At 38.5% G+C, this 25,147-nt stretch overlaps 1 protein-coding gene across 1 annotated transcript in view; it reads left to right on the top strand.

Annotated features, from left to right (window-relative positions):
- Positions 1-25,147, top strand: part of Cntnap2 (contactin associated protein 2) — a 1,481,094-nt gene that overhangs the window by 64,635 nt on the left and 1,391,312 nt on the right. Inside the window, exon 3 of the mRNA XM_035451404.1 lies at positions 1,054-1,247. Within this exon, the coding sequence (XP_035307295.1) occupies positions 1,054-1,247 (194 nt within the window). The remainder of the gene's footprint in view (positions 1-1,053; positions 1,248-25,147) is intronic.

The following is a 25,147-nucleotide window of genomic DNA, read 5'->3' as shown; positions in this document are numbered from 1 at the left end:
AAGTAGGTATTGCATATTTGTTCAGTTGTCTTAGTTGCTTAGAAAGCTGTTTGGCTATCATTCAAAGCAATATATATTCCAAGTGAATAAACACTGTTAAAAGCATACCGAGTCTCTGGCAATCCTCAGAATAGATTATATTCTGAGTCTTTAAATCCTTTATTTTTAAACAATAAATATATTTTAATATGCTTTGTATTGGATACCTTGTTCATTTTTTGCCCATCAATTATTCTTTTTAGTATCTCTAAATACCAAGACATCTGCCATACTTTTATCATTTATTTTTTGGCAGGCACAGATATCACTAGAATTTGAATCTTTTTAGTCTCCATTAACTCTATTTGGCTTTTTAAAATTCTCTTTTATTACTATTTGCTGGTCAAGTATCATATTTTATCAAATACATTTAATTTTGTCTAGTGCCTCAAACAATTTATATACACATTTGGTTATCAAGCAGCATTGGCTTTATCAAGTAACATTATCCCTTACTAATATAGAGTAGCTCATTTCTAAAATAACTCACAACTCATGAGTCCAAAACTTTAGTATGTAATCATAATTTATTTTAAGAAACAGGGCATCTACAGGCTTTGACTCTGAACTTCATAAAGCAAAACATATTTGAAGGTTGTATATAATTGAGTTTTGTTTTATTTATAATTTGCTAATGGTAAAACTTCACATGAGTGAAAGAAAAGGCACATATTTTTCCTTATGGTTTTAACAGAAGAGTTCATGGTAAATTGATCAACCCTTAGTCAATTAGACTTTGACATGTACTAATAAGATCTAATTGAGGAATTATGAAGACATTTGCTCAGGAGAAAATGAGCACATAATTATACCATAAAGAGGTTAAAGAATCAATGTTACCCAGCTGGAAGAATATTAGTTGAAGTCCCAATGGCATCTATAAAGGACACTTCATAATACATCTGTGAAACACAGCACTGAAAAAGCCAATTAAGATATGTAGAATAATCCATTTTTAATTGTAAGAGTTCAGTTTTAAATTTCCATTTTCCCCTTTGCCTCTGGCCATTTCAGGTGCTGGGGGATGGTCTCCATCAGACAGTGACCACTACCAATGGCTTCAGGTTGACTTTGGCAATCGGAAGCAGATCAGTGCCATTGCAACCCAAGGAAGGTACAGCAGTTCCGACTGGGTGACACAGTATCGGATGCTCTACAGTGACACAGGGAGAAACTGGAAACCCTATCATCAAGATGGGAATATCTGGGTGAGTCACTGTCAGAGAAATGCAAAGATGCAGAATTGAATGGAAAATATGTGAAAATGGGAGCAGACTCGCATGGCCTGTTCATAGTTGCAAATGTTTATCTACAAAACTATTGGAAGAATAATAATTAACCAACTAATTAACTAATTTGGTTTTGTTCATTAAGGATTATTTTCTTAGGCTGCAGTGCACATCCAGCACTTAGACCAGTGGGTCAATATCTTGATAAAAGCATTTAAATTGCCTGAAGAACTGTTAATATATAAAGACGCCAGTCACACCTGGACCAATCAGTATCATGGCCATAGAAAACCCAATCAAAAGATGGTATTTCACACCATCATTACAGACCTATGTGAACTTTTCTTTGTTATATGTTGAAAATATATAAAATTTGATCCACATACTTTGAAAATATCTCAATTGACTATAAAGTTATGCTTTCAACCAAATAGTCACCATAGTTCAATAATTATTTACCACTAAGTTACACATGAGTTCTTTCATTAAACTATATTGTTTAAAGTCTACAACAAGAATCAAGTAAAATAATGAGTCTAAAGCAGAAAGAAGGGAAAGGTAGAGAATTGGTTCATGGTCTTAGCCTGAGAAGTGGGTACATACAGTGTTCATTTACTGGAAATAGGTACTATTTTTTTTAAAGCCCAAAGTGCCCATTTGAGTTTCTAGAGTTGATAATTTACTAGATTTGGCAGACATTTCCACATGAGTGGCCAAGGATGGCAACCATAATATGAAATAAGCATGTGATCCGTAGGTGATAAGAAATATTTCTCCTCAAGAAGGATTGCAGAAATAACTCATCTCGGGCCATTGCTATGCATCATTAATACCTATGCATTGGAATCTGTAACTTGTTGGAAACACATTGGAAGGAAAATCTTCCTTCAATGAGAAGTTTTCATTACATGCTGAAAATAGCTCAAAGCCTCAATCATAAGTTTTAGAAAGGTGCTTCTCAACCACAGACAGAAGAAAATGACTTTACTAATCTACTTTTATATGCATTAAAACAATAATCAAGAGGGTTAGGTAAATGTAGCTATATTAGAGCCTTGATTTGCTTCGATGGTGAAAAGCAGTCAGGGTTAGTTATAAGATGACTGGATGCACATATGTTTAAAGGGTAAAATTGCTCAAGATAACTTGGACTGCTCTCATGATGTATAAACAGTAGGAATGGTTGCTCTAGGGAAAACTCTGAAAACAGCTCATGCGGAGAAAGTAGTCTCTGTCTGCAAAGAGTTCTGAAAACAGCTAATGTGGAGAAGATCGACTGTGTGTGCAGAGAGTCCATAGCCATTTCTGATGCTGTTAAAGCATGTTCCAATGTGATCTTATCCAATTCCAGCATTAGCTGTTTCCCTTCCTTTCAATATGCTTCTCACTGAAATTAACATAGTGTGAGTAATGAATCATAAGTAATAATGTATAGAAGATTCTGTACCAGCCAATCATGAAACTATGAAATTACCAACAAGTTTAAGGTGCAATATAAATATTGTGAAATACATTTAGCTGCTAGTAAGCATTCCACACAGTGAATCTAATAACCTATGGCAGAAATGTTTGAATCCCTGCTAATATCAAGAAAAATGACTAATGAAAATCAATTTTCTTCTAAGCATCCTTAACTACTTTGCAGCTACACCTTAAAAATTAAGTGATGGAATTTTAACTCTTACAATACTAACAAGCTCTACCTAGGCTTAAGTTTATTAGTGGTGATGATTACATGTTAGTTTTTATTGTGATCTATTTCTACTTAATACCATATAAGTTGGGCTTTAAAGAAAGTAGACAAAGTTGACAGGTGTTTTGGTTGACAGAATGTTCCAAGATGAAATATTCAGGTAGTCAGAAGTTTCAAAGTGATATGGTTTTGAGCTAGCATTTCTCACCCATTCCTATGACTGTGGAGAATGGAAGGCAAGGTAAATTCTGTCTATTGAATCTGAATTTCAACACACATAAGTGGCTTTTACCTCTATAATTATTAAGGAAATGGGTGATACAACTAATACAGTATTTTTCAAATTCCATGTAAATATTTTGTGTGATCTTACTATCATTGGTAATGCATGCAAGAACTGGAAAAGAGTGTAAGTGCTAAAGCTGTAACAGTCTCTAGAGGTCATAATGTAAGCATGAACTCAAATCAGGTCCACCAGTCTATCACTATCTGTACCCTGAGCCCATCTGGCTTCCATGGAGAGCCACATTGTCACACAGAAGGTCCTGGTTGATGTTGGTGGTTCATAGAACAATAATAGATATAACGAAATAGAGATTCACTGGGAGGGGATGGGGTGAATAGGAGCAGTGTGAGGAACGAGTGGTCACCAGGTCACCATAAGAGTGGTCACCAGGCAAGGTGTGAAATTATTTTTAAAATGAAAATTAAAGGATAGTAACTATCAATAAATATTTATCAACTAAGTAAAGGGAACAACAAATTACATAAGTGAAAATTGTCAGCATTTCATGTATTTTTAAAGTCATGAATCTTTGGCTGAAATGGTCCCCTGAAGAGATTCCTAAGATGGCCTTTCCAAATATTTGATATGCAAAGATGTGAGCTGCTAAATGTGCCTAACTACCTGAATCTTCCAGTCCTCCCTGATATTATTTAACATAATGGAGTCCTTTGTCCTTACTGACAATGGCATTTGTCCGTTTACAGTGTAAATGTCAACATTCAGATAGGTGAAAATTGATTCCCATCATTGAGTTTACATATTTCTAGAACTATTTGCACACTCTCCACAGGTTTTTTTTTTTTCCGGGTCTCCCATGTATAGAGGAATAAAGAAATGTTGTACGTAATAGTATCTTAGTAAAAGTCCATTAAACATTACACTAAATAAAATCTACCAACCAAGTTTGCTTAGGAAATTTAATTACTCATATTTCAAAGCAGATATTTGAAACAAAATTAACAAAATACTTAGTAATGTGAAATAATTCTGTATTATATATTTATTTTATTTTTGTTATATATGTATATATATATATAATTTTATATTTTATAAGATATGTATCCCAAATTTACCTGTATAATGTTGATACAGTACTCTTTCTCTGTAGGGATTCTTTTCTTAAACACAGGAAATGAGTATATATTCCTAATCATTTTTTAAAGAGTTTTGACCCCTTTTGATAATAGTCAGCAGTGTCAGACAAAATTAATTACCACTGCATGTCTTGGGGATTCTTACTGTGGAAAACTGTCTTGTCATAATGAAATTACATAGTTAGATTCTCAGCAAGAATATGGGAATATATACACTGCCATAATGTAACTCATCAAATAGAATATTAATTAAAAGTCTTAAAATCTTGAAACTTTGTCGCTTTTTTAACATAATGTTAGACAAAAAAAAACCCACCTGTACTCACAAAGTTTCATTGTTTCAACCAAATTTGAAGAAGCATCCCAGACATCTGAAATGAGAACAGATATCAGCAAGGAAAATTTTGCCTTTTGTGATGTCAAATAAATAACTACCATCATGAATCAATACTAGTACGTAGATAATGAATGTTTCTGAACTACTTCTTTTTTTATAACAACTCTGACTATTTTGGAGCTCACTTTGTAGACCAGTCTGGCCTCAAACTCACAGAGATCCACCTACCTCTGGCTGTCCAGTACTGGGGTTAAGGGTATGTGTCACCCCAGCCCAGCTCCAGCCTACTGTCTTCAATGAGAAGTGTAATTTCTTGGTGAATAAGTGAAAGTTGAGCTGTGGTGTCACAGATCTCCATGAAGAATCTTGACTCATTTGTTTTATATTCCAGAAAGTTACAATGCTCCTCTGAGGCTGAGATTCCTAATCTGAAAATTAGAGAAACAACCAGGATGTTAAATTGCATTTATATAAGTATGCAAATTTGTCAAGATACAATGACTTAGGAACACAAATATTACCTAGCATCACATCTTCAGTGATGAGTGCTTCAAATGCTTCCATCCCCTTTTTATATTCAATTTATTTTCATGCATGACTTAAAATACCCAACAGTGTTGTCAATAAGGGAAACACAACTTCACACAGGAGATAGAACATAAGCAAATCTCTGACATGCTTTCCAAATGAACCCAGGAAAGAGAATGCCTCAGTACATCAGTGCCTGGCACACTGCAGACCTGGCCAGGGACTCGGGGCTGTGTGGCCTTGCTCTGAGCCAAAAGCCAGTGTAGTGTTTGTAACAGATTATTTGTTACCATAATGATGGCCTTGTGTGCAATGAGCCATGTAAGGGGACAGTGTTTAAAAATGAGTGGGTGATTCTGTCCTATCTTTTCAACCATTTGTCATCGTGGTTGAACTAATTTTCCAAATCATTTAAAAATCTGTTCTTATTAGGAATGTACAACACGAGTGCCTGTTTCCCACTGTAGTAGTGTGGTTACAATAGTCTTTCTGCATATGACACTAAGGCAGAAAATCCAGCTCTCTGGGCCTGCCCATGTGTCCTCATCAGATAATACCATCAGCTGCACTGTTTGCCAATGCAATTTTCTTCATGGGTATCTGATGTTACTCTTGCTGTCTTTCACATACAAACGAGTTGCTACAATCAGGTGTTTGGGGGGAAAGACCAAGCAGGCATACCTGACAGAAATGTATCATTTGCTGACCAATAAAGCACATCATAACTGTTTCTTTCAATATTTTCCAAAATGATCTTTGAAAGTAAAAATCTTTTGTTCTTAATATGGGATAAAATGGCCTCCAAGATTAATCCAACACATGCTCCTTGGTTCTGTGAAATAGATTTTTCTTTTTACACCTCTTTTTGACTGGTTGAAAATTTTAAAGTTCCATGAATCTTAATAAGCAGATTGGGTATTCAAATCCTTTAATGCAAACTGTTATTGCCTCTGTAGTGGATTTGATCCCACTTTTGTGAGCATCTCATAGTAAGGGGTCAGGGTTACTTCTTATGGCAATCTGAAACCATCCAATATCTCTTTTTATAGTGCAAAGACCTTTCAAACAAATATGGCTGTGTGTCCAATTTTTCCTCAGAAATTTGAATATAGAAGCAATGCCACTGTGAAGCTGAATATGTTTTGCATACACTGTTCAGCAAAGAAAAGTGAAATAGTCATGCTCCATTTTTCATTGACAGTCAAATAAATAGTTTATTATCATCCAGTGAGATTTTCATCTATAAGGTAATAGGATATATGGAATGATCATTATAATTTTTAAAGTGCACTTGGCTACTAGAAAAGTTCTGGGATAAAGACGCCCAGGGCTAAAGAGCTAGTTCAGCAGGTAAAAGTGTATTTTGTCTTCTGGAGGACCTGTATTAATTTCCAAAGACCTGCTTTAGGAAGCTCACACCCTTCTTTAACTCCAGCTCCAGGGGGATCTGATGCCTCTGACTTCTATGGGAACCTTGACGTGTGTGCACACTCCCCCCACCACATACACATAACTAAATTTAGTAAAATACATAGGTTAAGTGATTCTTATCAGGAATATGGATATTCTGAAATCTGCAATTTCATATTGGAAATTAACAATAAGGATTCAAATTTTTTTCTTGTCCTTAGATTTTAAGATTGGATTTGTGATTTAATAAATATAAACATTTATAACATGATGAAGATAGGTACCTGCAAAGATTTTTAATGTAATGACAATTTTCTCACTTGAGACACACTTGTACACTCTGCTAAAGTGGCAGCTTTGGTAGAAGTTAGTGGAATAACATTGTAGTATGCTGTTATGCACAGGGGACCCCAAAAAGTCCACCACCAAAGAGATGACTGCAAGAACAAAGATTTCTTTATTGGCAGTCTGCAGCATGGATTACACTTGGAGCAAGCAGAATACCGCTTACAGTTTGGGGGGAAGTTAAAGGGAAAGTCCACAAAACTGAAAGTATCCAGATTACAAAATTTATGTGGTTACACAGTACAAATCAATAACTTTATGTTTGGGCAGCATATTGTAGGGGAAATAAGTTTGTTAATTATCTCCTGGGCCAGGGATCTTTATAACTGAGAGTTTATGGCTATCTGGTCTTCTTTAGGACAGAGAAATGTGGACACAGCTGGAGTGTGTTATCTGGTCTCAGGCCTCTTGTCAAGTACCCATTTCTTTGTTTAGCCTTATCTGTCAGGCTGCCTTTTGGGAGCTCAGAGGATCTTGAAAGTTTTCTTTTATTCAGTATGGGTTTTGGAGTCTAAGTTTTTAGACTTTCATTAATTTCTACCATTTCATTGCATAAATGAGACAACTTAGAACATACTAAACATTGCTTCTTTTGGCCAGAGAGCTTGTGGCTCTACTTAGATCACCCTGGCTGCCCACATAATTTCACTCATATGGGTCCATAAGTTTACAATTTGGCAGTATTTTAAGTCTCTGCATAAATGTTCTCATCTGTAAAATGGGACTATTTATAGTATTTATCTTGTTTATCTTGGTAGTGTTTACATTAAATGTAAGTAGAGGTTATTTGCATTAGATTAATTTTCTATGTAAAGATCTTAGAACAATATGACACATAGTAGTTATATAATTATTGATGAATTTTATAATTTGAAATATTCAAAAGTTTGACCAACTCTATGACCTCAGATCTGGCCTTGAAAGTTGAAAATGAACTGTTTGGCTTTGCAATGACATTCTTCTATGTACTTGTTGGCATGTGTATTACATTAGAGCTGTTTTTTTAAGAATGAAGTGAATAATACCTCAAAATGTAGCTAGAAAAGAGTTTAATATGCCACTCAAACCATAATCCTATAAATTGCTACGCTGTGTTGTATGTATATATTGCCATACAAAACATGTCTAGACAGCTAGAGAGCTTGTTTAGGTCCTGATATATATATATATATATATATATATATATATATATATATATATATATCAGGGAAAATATAGCCAAGATGCTTCTGTTATGCTAATCTTAATCAGTTCACAATTCTTAACTTTGGAATTCCAAGGAAGGAGATAAGCCATTTTAGTCCATAGTATCCACTCATGTCTTTTGGGACTAATTGAAAAGTGCAAGGTAAACAAGAAATCAAGCCAGGTTCCCCACCCCCACCCAGACAGGGTTTCTCTGTGGCTTTGGAGGCTGTCCTGGAACTAGCTCTTATAGACCAGGCTGGTCTTGAACTCACAGAGATCCGCCTGCCTCTGCCTCCCAAGGGCTGGGATTAAAGGCGTTAGCCACCAATGCCCGGCTTCAAACCAGGTTTTTAAGTGAAGGATTGACTGAGAATGAGTGAGAAAGATTGGAGAGAGAGACAGAGAGACAGACAGAGAGAGAGAGAGAGAGAGAGAGAGAGAGAGAGAGAGAGAGAGAGAGAGAGAGGAAGAGAGAGATCCACAGACTAGAGAGATTCTATTGGTGTTTGTTCTTCATTTTTGAGACAGGGTCTTTTTAATGTAGCTCAGACTGGCCTCAAGCTTTCTTTACAAATTTTAGGCATAGGGCCTCACTTATGAAGGTTGGGGAGAGGGATTTACAATTTTATTTTCTATTATTTATTTATTTAATATTTTTACTTAATTTAAATCTTATTTTCTATTTTTTTTATCAGTTAAGAATAACATACATTGAACTGAACTGGAATCTAGATGCAGAGAAGGTGGAGTGATGAGCAAAGGGGTAAAGATCAGGCTGGAGAAACCCACAGAAACAGCTGACCTGAATAAGGGGGAGCTCTTGGCTCCCAGACTGATAGCTGGGAAACCAGCATAGGACTGATCCAGACCCCATGACTGTGGGTGTCAGTGAGGAGGCCTCAGAATTCTATGGGGCCTCTTGTAGTGGATCAGTACTTATCCCTAGCACAGGAATAGACTATGGGAGCCCACTTCAGATAGAGGGATACTCCCGCAGCCTAGACACATGGGGGGTGGGTCTAGGCCCTATCCCAAAGGATATGACAGACTCTGAAGACCCCACATGGAAGGCCTCACTCTCCCTGGGGAGCAGAAATGGTATGGGATAGGTAGGGTGCTAGTGGGGGACAGGGGAGTAAGGGAGAAGGGGAGGGAGAGGGAACTGGGATTGACATGTGAAACAATCTTGTTTCTAATTTAAATAAAAAATGGAGAAACAAAAGAATAACATACACAAGTTCATACATGAGGAGAGTAAATAATGCACAGAGAGAGTAATTGACAGTGGACTATGGAAAGGGAAGGGGGGATGGGAACACATGTATCTTGTTGGCACAAAAGTAGAAAGGCACAGAAGGAGGACCTATGCATGTCTGCTTCTCATTGTGGCCAGGGCACCAGCAGCTGCCAACACCCATGTCAGTTAGAAGTGCAAAGTCCCAGAGATCTACAGGAGACCCTTAGAATCTCCAGTGTGGCAGGCAACACCTACTGCTTGAAGACAGTAAACTTTTTTTTCAGCATTTTAGGGGCTCCTATGAGAAAGAAGCCTTAGAATCAGCCCCCCCATGACTCCAAACCAGAGGGTAGAATTAGGACTAAAATTCACAGTGCAATGTAAAAACCTATTTCTCTTGCAAAAAATGAGCCTTGATTGGCCCATGAGGTCTTACTGAGTAGTACCACTTTTAAAGAGCTGCAGATAAACAAAATAAACACACTTAGTGTCTTCCAGGAGTGAAAATGAGTGGGAATTCTGTGGACAAGCTACATAAATACAGCTTGATGATGTTCTAATAGATACAGGCTACTTCAGAGCTTGCTGAGGGTTAGGGCCTAGGGAGGTCTGCAGAGGCGCTGAGCACTGTTCCCTAAACTGAAAGAGAACTGTCCTGCAGACAGGAGATGAAAGACTTCCCAAGCAGTGAATGTCTATTGAATTAGGTACCTACTGGGCTGCAGCTTTATAAACAGCCACATCCTTCCTACCTTCTTACAAGAAAAGAAAGCCTTCACTTGTGAATGAAGTCCGTACTCATATCCTTTCCAGCAATAATGGTTGAAGTTACATAAATATCTAGCTGTTAAAGAACCTGGGTGGGTGGGTATGCATTCTTCTAGGGCCTGGCTCTCCATCCCTGCACCACTTACTACACGGGATTCATTGACTAGCACCCCGCCGTAGCTGTTTAAGATCTTACAACACACTTGATGTTTCTCTTCAGAAAAGTTGAGACAAGACTGAACAATCATGATGTCACTCACATCTGACCCTCAAATCCAAATATACTGACCCTGTTATAGTATATGGTAGGGGATGCATATTTTAGCTCTGCATGAAGTCACATTAAATAGAAATATCCACTGGCTAATTTTGACTAAATGGAAACAATATTGAAAGCACCCACAGTATGTCTAAGACATAAATTGGATCTGGAGCTGTTTCAGAGACATCCAAACTGTGTTCCAGCATTTATTTCTGTGTGCACTCAGTCATGCTGACCAACTCTCTAGGGGGCTTAGTTGACTTAGCTCAAAGGCATATCATACTACCTAAATGGGAAAAACATGAGGACACGATGCTCCTAGGTGTGGTGGAGGAAAAGGTTTATTGTAGATATGAGAGAGAGCATAGGCAGAGGCACCTGGAAAAGTTGAATGTATGGCCTACAGACTGAACCAGGCCATGTGGGGAGAGAGGGGAGGGAAGAAGGGTGAGCCAGAAGCCAAGAGGCCGGGAGAGTGAGAACCAAGAGTGTCAGCCAAGAGGAAAATAGACTGGTGTAGTCAAAATTGCTGGTTATATAGGGACCAGAGAAGCTGGGGAAAGGGAAAGATGAACCTACTTCTGGGCTGGAGTGTTTAAGGTGTGTGGTAGTGAGGAGAGTGGGAGGTATGATAGCCAGGAGGATCCTATGACAGTAGACTGACTGTCATTGTCTGCTATGATATGCTAATAGGCACCTCAGCTCTGTGTCCTGAGTTTGGGACTTAACACTCCTTACCTACAGAGTGATTTTAATAATTAAAATCCATAGCTCTCTACACTTCTCTCTATATACTCTCTACTCTTCTCCTCTTCTCTGCTAGCTTCTGCTTCTCTTCTCTGTCTCTCTATGGCGACAGGCCATGGCAGTCAGCCATTAACCCTGCTTCTCTTCTCCTTTAGTCTCCCTACTCTGCTGGGCCTATAATAAACTGCTTAATATCTCTAATATGTCTCTTAGCCTCAAGTCTGATCCTGTGTCTCATCTTGTGCCTTCCTCCTCTTCTTGCTTTAAAAAAAATGCATCAAAAATAAGTTGAGAAACAATGCCACATAAATATAATTCCTTCTTAGCTTCCTACTTTCCTCCATGCTAATTATTTTCAAGCTTGCTGCTGCTGTTATTGATTGTAGCTTGAAAGTGATAGAAGGAGCACAAAGAGGTAGGCTTCTCCTTGAGAGTAATATAGTCCAAGTTCAGAGGCAATAAAAATCATGACGTTAATTTTAAACAAATCCCAGGTCATTATGCACAGGTTGCAGGTTGCTTGGGTTCTGGCCACTGTCAAGGTACCTGTTTTCACGGTGGAGGTGCCTATTCTCTGCCTTTAACTCATGGGCATAACTTTGCCAAATAATTAATTTTGTCCATTCTGACTTTGAAAAAGAATTAATAGAATGTTGAAACATCTTGGCAAATGCATTCAGATTGCTGGAGTTAAACTAGCTTAATTATAGGATGTAGTGACATGATCACTGGGGCCAAAAAATGGCTAGTTGATAGGATGTCTGAATGGGTCATTCCAATACCATAATGAGACTTTTAGTTACCCAGAGAACAGCAGCATAGACATCTTGTTTTCCAACTGATAGAATGTTTAAGATAAATACCTGTACTGATCTCATGAACTTTCCTGACATATTTCAATGAGTATGTCAGTGGGTCTATTGCTATCCTCACTTAAGTGGTTTATAATTGCATTAGTATTCAGCTTCAGTGACATCAATGAAAACTTTCCCCTATGATTTAGCAAAGCAGGGCCCAAAGCTACACCTGAGCCAATTAGCAAATAATAATAACAGCCAACCAACGTTTACTGGGGATTCAAAGGCTCCCTGTACTTTATCTCATCTAATCTTCAAAACAAGAAGCATATGCTGATTTCATTTGTTAGTCAGCACTACCATAGGGCTACAGACATAGAGGATTAGAGGTGGGTGCTTTCCCAGGAGGGCAAGGTACATTCACAATACAGCTAGGTGATGGCAGCAGATATATCACTGTAGAGATCATTTCATAGGGTGTATGCATATAAAAGAAAAATGCCCTATTTTAAAACCTAAAGCAGAGTGAGGCTGAGGTTTGTTTTGGGGTTTTTGTTTGTTATGTTTTTGTTTGGTTTTGGTTTTTTGAGACAGGGTTTCTCTGTGTAGCTTTGGAGCCTATCCTGGCACTCCCTCTGGAGACCAGGCTGGCCTCGAGCTCACAGAGATCCGCCTGCCTCTGCCTCCCGAGTGCTGGGATTAAAGGCATGCACCACCAATGCCCGGCAGGGCTGAAGTTTTAAACTGGGCTCTTTAGCTCACCATTTAACATCTCATCACTGTGGTCCTTGTCATTTGTTCTTCTCAGTCCAGCAAGCACTCATTGTTTAACAAGTTTTACCTTAACTCTGGCAACAAGAGCACAGCCTAAGATTTCATTCATTTGGTTGTTTTTGTTGCTGCTGACACTTGTATTTTACTTTCTGAAACTGAATCTCATTCTTTTTTTTAAATTACATTTATTTGTTTATCTTCTATGTGTGCATGTGTGTTACAGTGGTGGTCAGTGGACAACCATCTAGAGTTAGTTATCTTCAAAGTGAAGATCCTTGGGAGTCAAACTTAGGTTGTCAGAATTTGGCAGCAAGCACTCTTTACCCCCTAAGCCATCTTTCTTTCCTCTCCACAAATTCTCATTGAGTGACTTCTCTGGAGCTTGAAATATAACAAAGGAATTATGGATTACTCCAGGAGAGATCCAATAATCCATATCTGAGAAGGCTGTCTGGAGTAAGTAATAAGGCCCTAACTGATTTTAAAGGATATAAAGAACTTAACCAGATAAAACAAAAAGGAATGGGGAAATGACAGTATTCCAGGCAGAAGGACCACAGCAGCAATGCAACACTCCAGAAATAACACATATATTCAAGGAAACATCAAGAGACAGTCCATTCTTTAGTCTACAATCCTCCTAGCTCCACTCTCAATGGTGGGAGCTATAGTTTAAGAGTTAAGCAAACCAGGTGTGGTGGAAGGCATTGAATCCCAGCATTCAAGAGGCAGAAGCCACAGACTTCTGTGAGTTCCAGTTCAACCTAATCCACATTGTAAAATCCAGCTCAGCCCTCACAGTAGGACTCTGACAAACGCACACACACACACACACACACACACACACACACACACACACACAAACCCACAAAGAAATGTCAAGGAAAAGTAGTAGAATTCTGTTTTAATTACACTTATTTCCATTAGCTGTGTACAAATGTGCATTTTTTGCATATTGCTAGGATAATGTTCTATTTTGGCATATAATACAGTGTAAAATATTTAAATCAAGTCCAACATACCTGTTCCATTTAAATTATACTGAACCCCATATGTAAGATAAGGACATGTTTAGAAGAGATGGAGTAGAAGTTAAAAACAGTGGAATTATCAAAGCTGACCAAATCTATTTGTCAGGTCTGAGTAAAGTCACCAGGCACAATACTGTGACATGCAATATACATGCAATCCCCTCCTTTTAACTCAAGCCTCACAACATTTAAGTGTCCACATCTGAGTGGCTTATACGGCCCACGTCTACACAGTGCATACCCAGCTTCAATAAAAGTTCTGCCATAATATGTGGCACATTATAAGCATGTAAAAGAATGAAACATATATTTTGAGTGAATGCCATTCATATTTTCCCAGAGAGAGGTAGAAGCTTCTGTTTGAAGCCCTATGAGTAGACTCGTAAGATGTGCCCTTGTTTGTGTTTGTTGTTTTGTTTTTCATATGGCTACCTTCCAGTCTCTGTGTAGATTAGATTAATATAGCTGAGGTATTGCTTATTCCTAGTCAGTTAACTCATAATCTAGTGTTTATGAGGAAAAAAAAAACAGTTCAAAAAGAATGACCAGGGCAGAGGTTCTTGGCCCTGGTGTGTAACAGCACAAGAGGAAATGTTTAAATGCTGACAAGGCTGGAAGTATCCCACTCCATTTAAATTGTACTCTCTGGGAGGAATCTTGTCTAGTCCTGTTTAAAACAATATCCCCAGGAGATTCTGATATACAACCCAGAATGAAGACCCTAGAGTTGATCAGAGCAAGTCTGTCACAGCTCTGATGACACAGTATGGCAGTGAGGCTAAGGAAAGAGAATGACTGGCCATGGTCACCCTGTGTTTCCAGTCCTGTAATGTCTAAGGATTTTGCCTTAGCCTTTCAAATATTAAAGACAGAAAATGATTGTTGAGCATATTCTACCTGCAGAATCTTCTATGCAAAATCACCCAAGCTTCCCACAGCTTTGGAGCATACATTTCATTGTTCCCATCTAAATTTGAAAATTAAAAGACTCATTAACATTCTTGGGATCCTATGTCGAGGCATACAAAAGACAGAGCTTAAATACTATTAATATTACAATTCCATTTAAAAACATTGTTTACTCATGCAGAAGTTTGCTGTAGTTGCCACACATTGGATGAGTTATAGAAGAGAAACAGACTCTCACAATATTGGGGAGGTCAGAAATTTGAGGTCTAGATCTTGTCAATGGAGATGGGAGAGATGGTTCAGCAGTTAAGAGCACTTGCTACTCTTCCAAAGGACCTGAGTTGTTAACCTAGCAACCACAAGTGGCTCAGAAAGCATCTAGAATTCAAGTTACAGAGGATCTACTACCCTCTGCTGGCCTTCACAGGCACCTGCCTGAACATGGAACACATTCAGACACACACACACACACACACACACACAGAGAGAGAGAGAGAGAGAGAGAGAGAGAGAGAGAGAGAGAGAGAGAGAGAGAGAGAGAGAGAGAGAGAGAGAGAGAGAGAGATTATGATTTTTAGAAAATAAGATCCTGGCAAGGAAGGAACAGCCTGTTTCTTGCTCCTGTGTCTCGATGGTATCCTTTGGCCTCTCCCATACCGCTTGGCTTCACTTTTCACCCATGTGTGTTTCTTGGTCTTCATTTGCCATTATTTTGATAATGACTGTAGTTGTAATTGCTTAGCATCAGGGCTTTGTTCCACCCCAGTACAACTTCATATTTACTAATTATATGTTCAAAGCACATTATATATGTGCAACAGAATACTGAGTTTGTTGGTTTTGGTCATATGAATTTGAGATGTGACAGAATTCAACCTACACATACATACTTATTAAAAATCACTGCAAAGTTATATCAGTAAAACTGTGGGCTGCTCAGAGTATTGCATGCTGTTAGAAAGCCAAAAAAGGGAGTGTGCAGCAGGAAATGGGGACTCATGCTTTGTAATCCCACAGTTGGAAGCCTGAGGCTGGTGGGTTATGTGAACTCAAGGCTAGCTTATGTAGGCTACAGAGACTGTTTCAAAATTCAAAAGACAAAACAAAACAGCCACAAACAGCCAAAATAAACTAAATGAAGTTTATGTTAAAAATTAAAGATAACCTCTTCCAAAGAGAGTTTACAGCAACCTCTATTAGGTCAGAGTCAAACAATGAAAGATTTATTACTGGCTACTTAGATATAACTCTCTGTATTCAGTTTACTTATAAAACTTCAAAGAAGCAATTCAGAAATATTCTTTTATGTGCTACAGGTGAACTAAAGTTATGTTATAAATAAAATAAAACACAACCATCTCTTTTTAATTAAAAAAGAAATTTATTAGGATGCTGTTTGTATTTTTATGCAATGAAGACCAATTACTCTAAGTTTATTTTGTGGAATGATTTTTCTTTTTTTTAATTCCTTAATTACTACTCATATTTACATATCCATCCCCCCATTCTCTTGCCCTCCCATTCCTCCAATATTCCCCACCAACACCTCCCAACCCACCCCCCAACTCCTTCCCAGGGATAGTGAGGCCCTAAACGGGGGATCTTCAAAGTCCATCGTATAATTTGGGGGAGGGTCTAGGCCCTTCTTGCTGTATCTGAGCTGCAATTCCCTCCATAGGGAATGGGCTCCCAAAGTCCATTTGTGCTCTAGGGATTAACACTGGCTCCACTGTTAGAATTCCCATAGATTGTTTTGGCCTCCTAGCTGGCACCCCCATTCAGAGGGCTTGGTTTGGTCCAATGCTGTTTCTGCAGCTTTATGACTGCGGTCTCCATGCTATCAGTAGGTCAGGTCCACTGTTTCTGTGGATTTCTCCAGCCCTGTCCAGGCTCCTTTGCTCATCCCTCCTCCCTCTCCACAACTGGATTCCAGGAGTATTGTTCAGTGCTTAGCTGTGGGTTCCTGTTTCTGCTTTGAACAGCTACTGGATGAAGGCTCTAGGAATGATAACCAAGGTAGTCATCAATCTCATTATAGAGAAAGGGCATCAATGGCATCCTCTCCACCACTGCCTGGCTTCTTAGTTGGGGTCATCCCTGTGGATCCCCTAACATCTCCCCTGTGCCAGACCTCTCTCCAAACCTGTACTGTCTCCCTCTATCAAGGAGTCTCCTTTCTTGCCCTCCTCTGTTCCTCCCCTGCCTCAGTCCTCTTGTTCTCCTCCCCCTCCTCTTCTTCCCTTCCTACCACCCTCCTCTCCCCCTCCCACTTTGGTCAGGGGCTCTTGTCCCCATCCCCTTCTTCAAGGGACTACGCAATCTTCTCTTGGGGGTCCTCCTTGTTTCCTAGCTCCTCTGGTAGTGTGGATTGTAGACTGGTAATCCTTTGTTCTATGTCTAAAATAAAAAATGAGTGGGTACCTACCATGTTTGTCTTTTTGTGATTGGGTTACCTCACTCAGGATGGTTTCTTCTAGTTCCATCCATTTGCCTGCGAATTTCAAGATTTCATTGTTCTTTTTTTTTTTTTTTTCACCCACCGAGTAGTACTCCATTGTGTAAATGTACCACATTTTCTCTATCCATTCTTCAATTGAGGGACATCTAGGTTGCTTCCAGGTTCTGACTATTACAAATAATGCTGCTATGAACATAGTTGAACAGATGTCCTTATTGTATGCATGTGCATTCTTTGGGTATATGCCCAAGAGAGGGATTGCTGGATCTTGAGGTAGACTGATTCCCATTTTCCTGAGAAATGTCCATACTGATTTCCAAAGTGGTTGTACAAGTTTGCACTCACACCAGCAATGGAGGAGAGTTCTTCTTTCTCCATATCTTCCCCAGCATAGATTGTCATTGGAAAACACAACCATCTTAAGCAAAATATTTGCTTTAGAAAACATCCAAACTATAAATTTCTTCCATCATGTTACTCTACACAGAGCTCAATTTGACAAGATCCACATTATTTAAATGCTTAGTTTATATTAATGTTATTAAGAAGTCGGTTCTAAAGAGCATTTATTCTAAACATTTACAGACATGCCTATGAGCCAAGAATTTTCCCAAAGCCTTTTGCATTGAAATCTGATATTTTATCACCAATTCCATCTGGATTATAATAGTGCCTATTAAATATGGCAGGTTTCCTTAGTGAGACCTGGCAGTTTCCTTAGGAAAAGTTAAGAGATATATTCCTTCTCTTTCAGATATAAAAACTGGGTTGCCTCGAGCAAAGTCATCGTTCATTTTATGCAGTTAGCAAGCAGGATTATTCATTCCGTGCACAGTGCTTGTCCTGTTTGTGTGTTTGTCAGCTTTGCTACAGTATACAAATTGGAAAATAGAGTTGTATATGATAGCCTAGAGCAACAGAAAGAGACAGTGAATTTATCATAAGGTTATTCAGGCTGTTTACATTCAGCCTGGCACAAGCAAGTGCTTGGTATCAGAATAAAAAAAAAATGTATATATAAAAACAATTCCCTGCCCCTTTGCAAAGATTTTGTGCTGGTGATATATGTGGCCATATACAATGGGTTTTTGGCATGACTTTTTTTAAAAGGTCAGTGTATAATTAAATATCTAAAATATGACAACTTTATTCTTGGAATGCTTATAAGAAATTTGATTTTATATTAACTTAAAATAAGCAGTAATGTCGTGGTGTTTATTTTAAAGTTTAAGTCCAAAGGCCAAGAAACCATTATTCAGAAATATTTTATTTTTGGGAGTCTGAAAATTGACAGTAAAACACAACATACATGCTTGTCTATAAACATACATAGTCAACTTTGCAGTTATTATTAATCTCCCACAGTCACATATGAAATAGAGCATATTTCATGGAACAAACTCTATTTCTCAACTTATTAGGCTTATGTGATTAGATGTTTGAAATAAATCTTTTCTTTTTTATTAAGCTTTTAGATTAGTAAAGCATTTTATTATGGCATTTTCATGTATATGTATCATTATTTGTTGTTCTAATTTGTCCTCATTCCCAACTGCCCTCAACTGCCTCCCCTGCCTTGGCTGTTTCATAGTCTAATTTCTGCTTTCACATTACATGTATTCCATAACTTCTCCCAATCCATCCTTCCTTACCCTGTCCCTCCTCTCATAAGCCCTTTTTGTAGTTTTTGACCTTATATGCACCTATATACATAAACACACAATACACACCTGTGTGCAAGCACCTTTGAATGTATATTAAATTTATACATGCACATGCTACATCTATAAAATGCACACATGAATACAAAACCATTAGCTCTGTTCATGTGACCACGGGTATCCATTTGAGATTAGACACACTGTGTGGGACTCATTCTTGGAGAAGACTGATCTACTCTCCCAGTAGATACTGCATGCCTCTAGCTCTTCATCTGGGGATTCCACCTGGACACATTGACATGTCAACTGGTATTGTGATTATGTTGAGACTTTATGGGTGAATTTTGCCTGTCATATCTAGGGGACACTCTCTATCATGAGCCTCTTGCTCCATAGCCCAGTATTTACCCTGAGCCTTAGGTAATTGGCTTGTATTATAAATATACATTTGGGGCTAGGAACCCCACGATCACTTATCCTCTGGATTTTGAGTAGTTGTAGATCTCTTTAAAGTCAACATCTCTGAACAAAAGCTTCTTAATATTGTGTACTCCCATGTGTAAAGTCTTTGGATAATTTCCATGCTGCGGGGACCCTTTTCAGAAAATGCTTGTTTATGCTTAGACCTTGGAGTGTTTGCCAGTTTTCCTCTGACAAATCCAAGCGTTCCAGTGTTACATTGGGGTCTTTGATCAACTTAGAGTAGATGTTTGCTGAAATCAAATACTTCTGCTGATACAAAATCCTATTCACTGGGTACTTATCTGGTAAATATGTTGTATCAAGGACTTCGGACTGTTTCTAAAAGGTGAGAAGGCAAGATTTGTGCTTGTTTAACATTTCTTGCAGTCTTTTTTCCCCAATGATGTACCTCTTAACAAGTAATCACAGTGTTTGATTGTGTGTGAGTCCTCCCAAGAATACACTTGTTCTTATTAAGTGCTGGCTTTCATCAGCAAGGACAGGGCCCTGCATTTCCTGAAACTGGTGCCTATATAATTATCTACTTTTTGCGCTTGTTTTGAAAAATGTCCAGTTGAGTATTCAGCAATAAATGAATTTTAATATGTATCTTTCTCTCAGGTGGATCAAGAAAGCATATGTGTATGTCTATGTGGGTACAGAGAGGGAAGAAGGAAAGTCAGGGAAAGAGGGAGGGAGAGAAATAACACGGGTGGGAGGGACAGACAAATCACACAACAGAGCCAAAATCAGAGAATCAGAATAAAAACAAGGGGTTCACTAGTGTTTCTTAAGTAATTGTTGCCATTTTTAAGTGAGTTTGAAATCATTTCAAAGGGTATAATAAATCCATTTGAAAAATCCCTTAAATCCCATCATTATAACTTACTATTTGTTATTGGACTGGATTTTTTTTATACAAGTTATTTTTTTTCTACCCAAGTTCTTTATAAGAGAACACAAATAAACATATTAATCTTAACCCAATCGTTGAAATCTATACTAGCATTTTAATTTGGACCTGTCCCATTACCTGCAGATAGGTGTTGTCCTAAGGAAATTAAAGATCTGATATGATAAGATAGAGGGAAAATAAATCAATGACAGAAACTTGACCAAGAGAGTGTATGAATACCCATGAAGAATGAGGAGTCATCCAATGAGGGTGGGCTAAATGGGCAGGAAAGAGGTGATGTAAACACACACACACACACACACACACACACACACACACACACACACACCGCTTCCAGCATCCCATATATATAGATATGCAGTGCTTCCTGGGGCTGCTCCTCATGACATTCATGGCAGGAGTCAATATTTGTTTCCTTTATACATACTTCCTTTTTTATTAATATTTTTGAAATAAAAATTAACATATAATTATGTCATTTTAGCCTCCCTCCAAACCCTATACTATATATGCAAACCTGCTACAAAAATATACACTTGGTATTCTGAACCGTGCGGCTGTGAAGTTGCTCAGTGTGCAAAGTACTTGCTAAGCAGGTATGAGGACACTGGCTTGAATCCCCAGCATCCACATAAAAACGGAGGCTAGCAGCACCTGCCTATAACCCCAGCTCTGAGGAGGCAGAGGCATTAGGACCTTGATCTAGCAGAGTGCACAGGCTCCAGATTCAGTAACATCCTGTCTCAAAAGTCAAGTGGGAAGTAATCAACGCGGGCACATGACCTTGACTTACGTTCTCTACATGTGTTCAAATGTGCACACAATCGAAACACAATAGAAAGCAAACAAGAAAACTACTTGATAGTCAAGAGTACATTTGTCCAGCAGGTTTTGTAGACTGAGGGGGAAGCCACAGTTTTCTGAAAGCCAGACATAGTGAGGGGTCCCTTGATGATGATAAACTCACAGTCTAAGCCACCCAGAATGAATCTGCAAGTAAAAAGAAATGATGGATGTTATGTAAATTGTGTATTCTGGTACTTCAAATAAGTCCTTACAGGGTCCGAGGAATTTAGGCCAATGAGGGAAGCAAAAACAGGCCCTTTTATAGTGTGTGTGTGTGTGTGTGTGTGTGTGTGTGTGTGTGTGTGTGTGTGTGTGTGTGTGGCTGGGGATTCTGTTGTGTGCTTCTAAGCTTGTCCCTTCCTCTTGCAGGAATTTGTAAATTTCTAGAAGCAGAAGGAACAGACCTATCCAGCATAGAGATAATTGGGCTCATGGCCCAATTAACAACTCAGAGTTGCTTGGATGACTCCCAGCTCTGAGGCTCATCCTATTTCATTGATGGGAGCTGTTTTGATATCTAATAAAGTTTGTTAATTTTATGTTCTTTCTCTGTGTGTGCCTGCTGTTCCTCCATTTTTCAAGTCTGTAGTCCAGAAAGGACTACCGAAAGAGACCCCCTACCCAAGGGTCACTTTGCATGATTCCTTTAAATTTTCAGTTTTTCAGACTTTCCCAGGTGCCCAATCTTTTGTTTGTTCCACAGAGAGACCATCGCAGAACTCCTAGATGACAACACCCTCACCCCAAACTCTTGCAACATCTTCAGGGAAGGAGCTTGGGGAACAGATTGAAGAAAATGTCATCCCTAGGTCTTGTTTCAGAAAATTTTACGGGGTCTAAATCACTGATATATTAAGTCTAATGAGGATACAGAGGGCTTCTGTTTGTGGGGATTTCCATAGAATGTGTCACCAGCAAATAGGAGTGTCAGGTTTCTGCACTCCTGTGCTCAGTATTGACTCACAAGGAATGTGCTATAGTCAGACAATCTGTCTCCTCAAAGAAGCTTGCACCCAAAGACTTTCGAAGGTTTGTTTTCAAGGCTAATGTTCTTTTAGCTATCCTAATCTGAATTGCTTACTTACCCTGTGTTTTTATGATATCATCTTCTGAAAAATAGTCATACTTATAATAAATAGCATGTTTTGGCTTGAGATTTTTGTTGTTATTGTTTTGTTTTTTGCATTTCCTTTGGGATAATGTAAACTAACCTACTGTTTCTATTACAAGTTGTGTATATTATTTATAGAGTAATGTTGGGTCCATCAGCATTGGTGCCGTTTTTCTGCCTTCATAAACCAGAATACCAAGAAATGTCAGAACAGGGATATGCTAAAAAGACCAAAAGGCTCTGACTGTGAACTCCAAAAACTGTATTTGCATACCCCAAAGCCCAAATCTCCCTAAGGCCAAAGTGTTGAGAGTATATGTTAACTAGATCTTACAAATAGATACTATTCAAGGCAGCTGACATTGGGCATAAGAGCTAAAACCCTGATGCTACTCAAGCAATGACATTAGATATTTGGTGTTACTTCAGCAGGGACTAGGAAGTGGATTCAATTTCTTCAGTAAAATGCCAAATAAATCTTAAAGGAAAGGAGGACAGAATCAAAGAGTGTTTTAAAGAGCACCTGTATATCTCCCCACTCTCTGGCTCAGGTGAGAACAACAGAGCCCTTTGATCTTTCTTAATGGATGGGTGAAGGACCCATGAGGCAGCACAGGTCCTTAGGGCATTACTAGCTGTTGGAGAATGGGGTATCATTTTCTTCAGTCTTGTAGCCACCAATAAGTCACTTTTTCTCATAGAAATAACCTTCCACTGACTCTCAGGAAAGAAATTATTATTAAATTCAGTATGCCACACACAAAACCAAAAGGGGAAAGTATGTAGATAAGATTGGAGAGGGAGCAGAGTAAGAGATGGGAAGGGAGAATGAAATGGATCCCATTGTATAAGTTTATGAAACTGGGCTGTAGAGAGGGACTCATGATAAGAGCTGCTATTCTAGAAGACCATGGTCTCATGCTCTGTACCCACATGGAGGCCCATAGCTGTCCGTAAGTCCAATCCCAGGGTATCTAACACTGTCCTCTGACTTCTGAAGAGACCAGGCATGTATGACAGACATGTACTCAGGTAAAAAATTTGGTCATGTAAGTTTTTACTTTTTTAAATTATGAAACTTACAAACAATAAAAGAATTTCAAAAAACATCACTAAGATGGTCTCACCAGTTGATCAACATAAATTAATCCAGTATTGTATCATATTTATTTCACTTAATGAACAATATACCGTGTGCTTATATGTGTGCATGTTTATATTTGTAGGTTGTAAGTATATATGACTGTATGGAGACTAGAAAAGCAACCTCAGGTATCATTCTTCCTGCACTACCCACCTTGAGACAGGGTCTCTCCAGGCCTGCAACACACTAAGCAGGATAGGTTGCCTGGCCAGCAGACCCCAAGGACTGAACTACTTCTGCCTCTCCAGCCCTGGGATCATAATTGTGAGGACAGAATTCCAAAGCAGCACCTCTGAAGCAAACGCTGAAGCAGGACTTAGTGCAGAGTCACATAGAAACGGCACTGTGGCAAAGGTTCATTTCTGTAACAAGTGTTCATCAAGTTAAATCTTGTTCAGAGAAAACAATGGACAGGGGCACTAAAAGAGATACTGATTTTACTCTCTTAAATATTAAGGTGAATGGAATGTGGGTTATGATTATATAGTATGCTTTGAAAATAGCAATGTGGGGTGGTATGTCTGTGTGTGTATGCGTGTGTATGCGGGGGGTTGGGGAGAGAATAGAGAATAACACAAGAGTATTTACCAACTAGGGAGACTATACTGGTTTTTTGTTTGCTTGCTTACCTTGCTTTTGTTTCTGTTTTTGAGGCATAGTCTTTTGTGTAGATCAGGCTGACCTCAGCCTAGCCATCCTGTTGTATCCCCCGCCCTCCCCACCCACCCTACTGCATGCTGGTGTTGCTGCAGTGAAGCATAAGACCTGGTTTAGACAGATTAGTTTCAGTTTTCTTTTCTTTTCTATTTTTTTACCATTTCAGAATAATAATATGTCTATACAGAAGGAAGGTGAATAAAACTAAACATGGGAGTAATATGTGGGCTGGAGAAAGGGAAGGAGGGAGGGAATTTCCATGTGCAGAGATCCTCCTAAACACTAGCCTCTGCACCCTGTGCTAATTGTAAGTGAGATGTCCCAAAGGGTAACTTAATAAACATGCTGTTTCTGAGAAATGTGTCACATTTTATCCTCTTTATATCTTAAAAAGGAGTAAAAAAGAGATCTAGATTTGGAAAACATAGTTCAAAATCAACATTAGTTCTGTGCTTAACGTGATTCAAAGCATTTATGTAAATGAGGGAAAATAGCTCTTTGGACCAAAAAGAAATAATTACTTAATATCATAGTAATTATCATCCTGGTGCTGTTGGTCAAACACATTTTCATAATATATATAGGCCATGACCACACACTTTTATGCACGACATACACACACACACACACACACACACACACACACACATACACACACACAGGATCCAGATCCCAAATAATAGAGCAATTGTCTAAATGGTAACTTGCCTATTGTGCAGGAAAACTCACGATCTTCTCTATCATTTTTTTCTTTGAACTTGCCAATTGCCATCTCATCAATGATGGAACAAATTGGACAAGTTGTGCACTCTGTGTGTTCACAGGTCTATAGATATGTGCTGGATGCATATACATGTGTATGGTCATGACACATACACGTGTGTGGGGTAGGTATGTTTTATGTGGATTTTTACCAGAATTTATTTACATTGCTTTTTTATCTTATTCTCATTTTCTGAAACATTTTCAAAATTCAAATTTAGTAACTATTACCTAGCAAGCTGCTTTGAGTGCTCAAAGATTTGGTATGGTTTCCTTGTTGGATAAATTGGTAGCCAGGGTCTCAAAAGGGTGCAGTACCATGATAGAGCATTATAGTTATTTGAGCTGAAATTCCTGACACTGGCAGACAGCGAGCCTGCCTCTGAAAATGGGGTTGGTATAAAACCATATCCAAAATGATATAAAATGTCAGAAAAATATGGACTATCAGAGATA

Source organism: Cricetulus griseus (assembly GCF_003668045.3).
Source record: "Cricetulus griseus strain 17A/GY chromosome 1 unlocalized genomic scaffold, alternate assembly CriGri-PICRH-1.0 chr1_0, whole genome shotgun sequence".
Taxonomy (NCBI): domain Eukaryota; kingdom Metazoa; phylum Chordata; class Mammalia; order Rodentia; family Cricetidae; genus Cricetulus; species Cricetulus griseus.
This window is presented reverse-complemented; position numbering and strand designations above follow the sequence as displayed.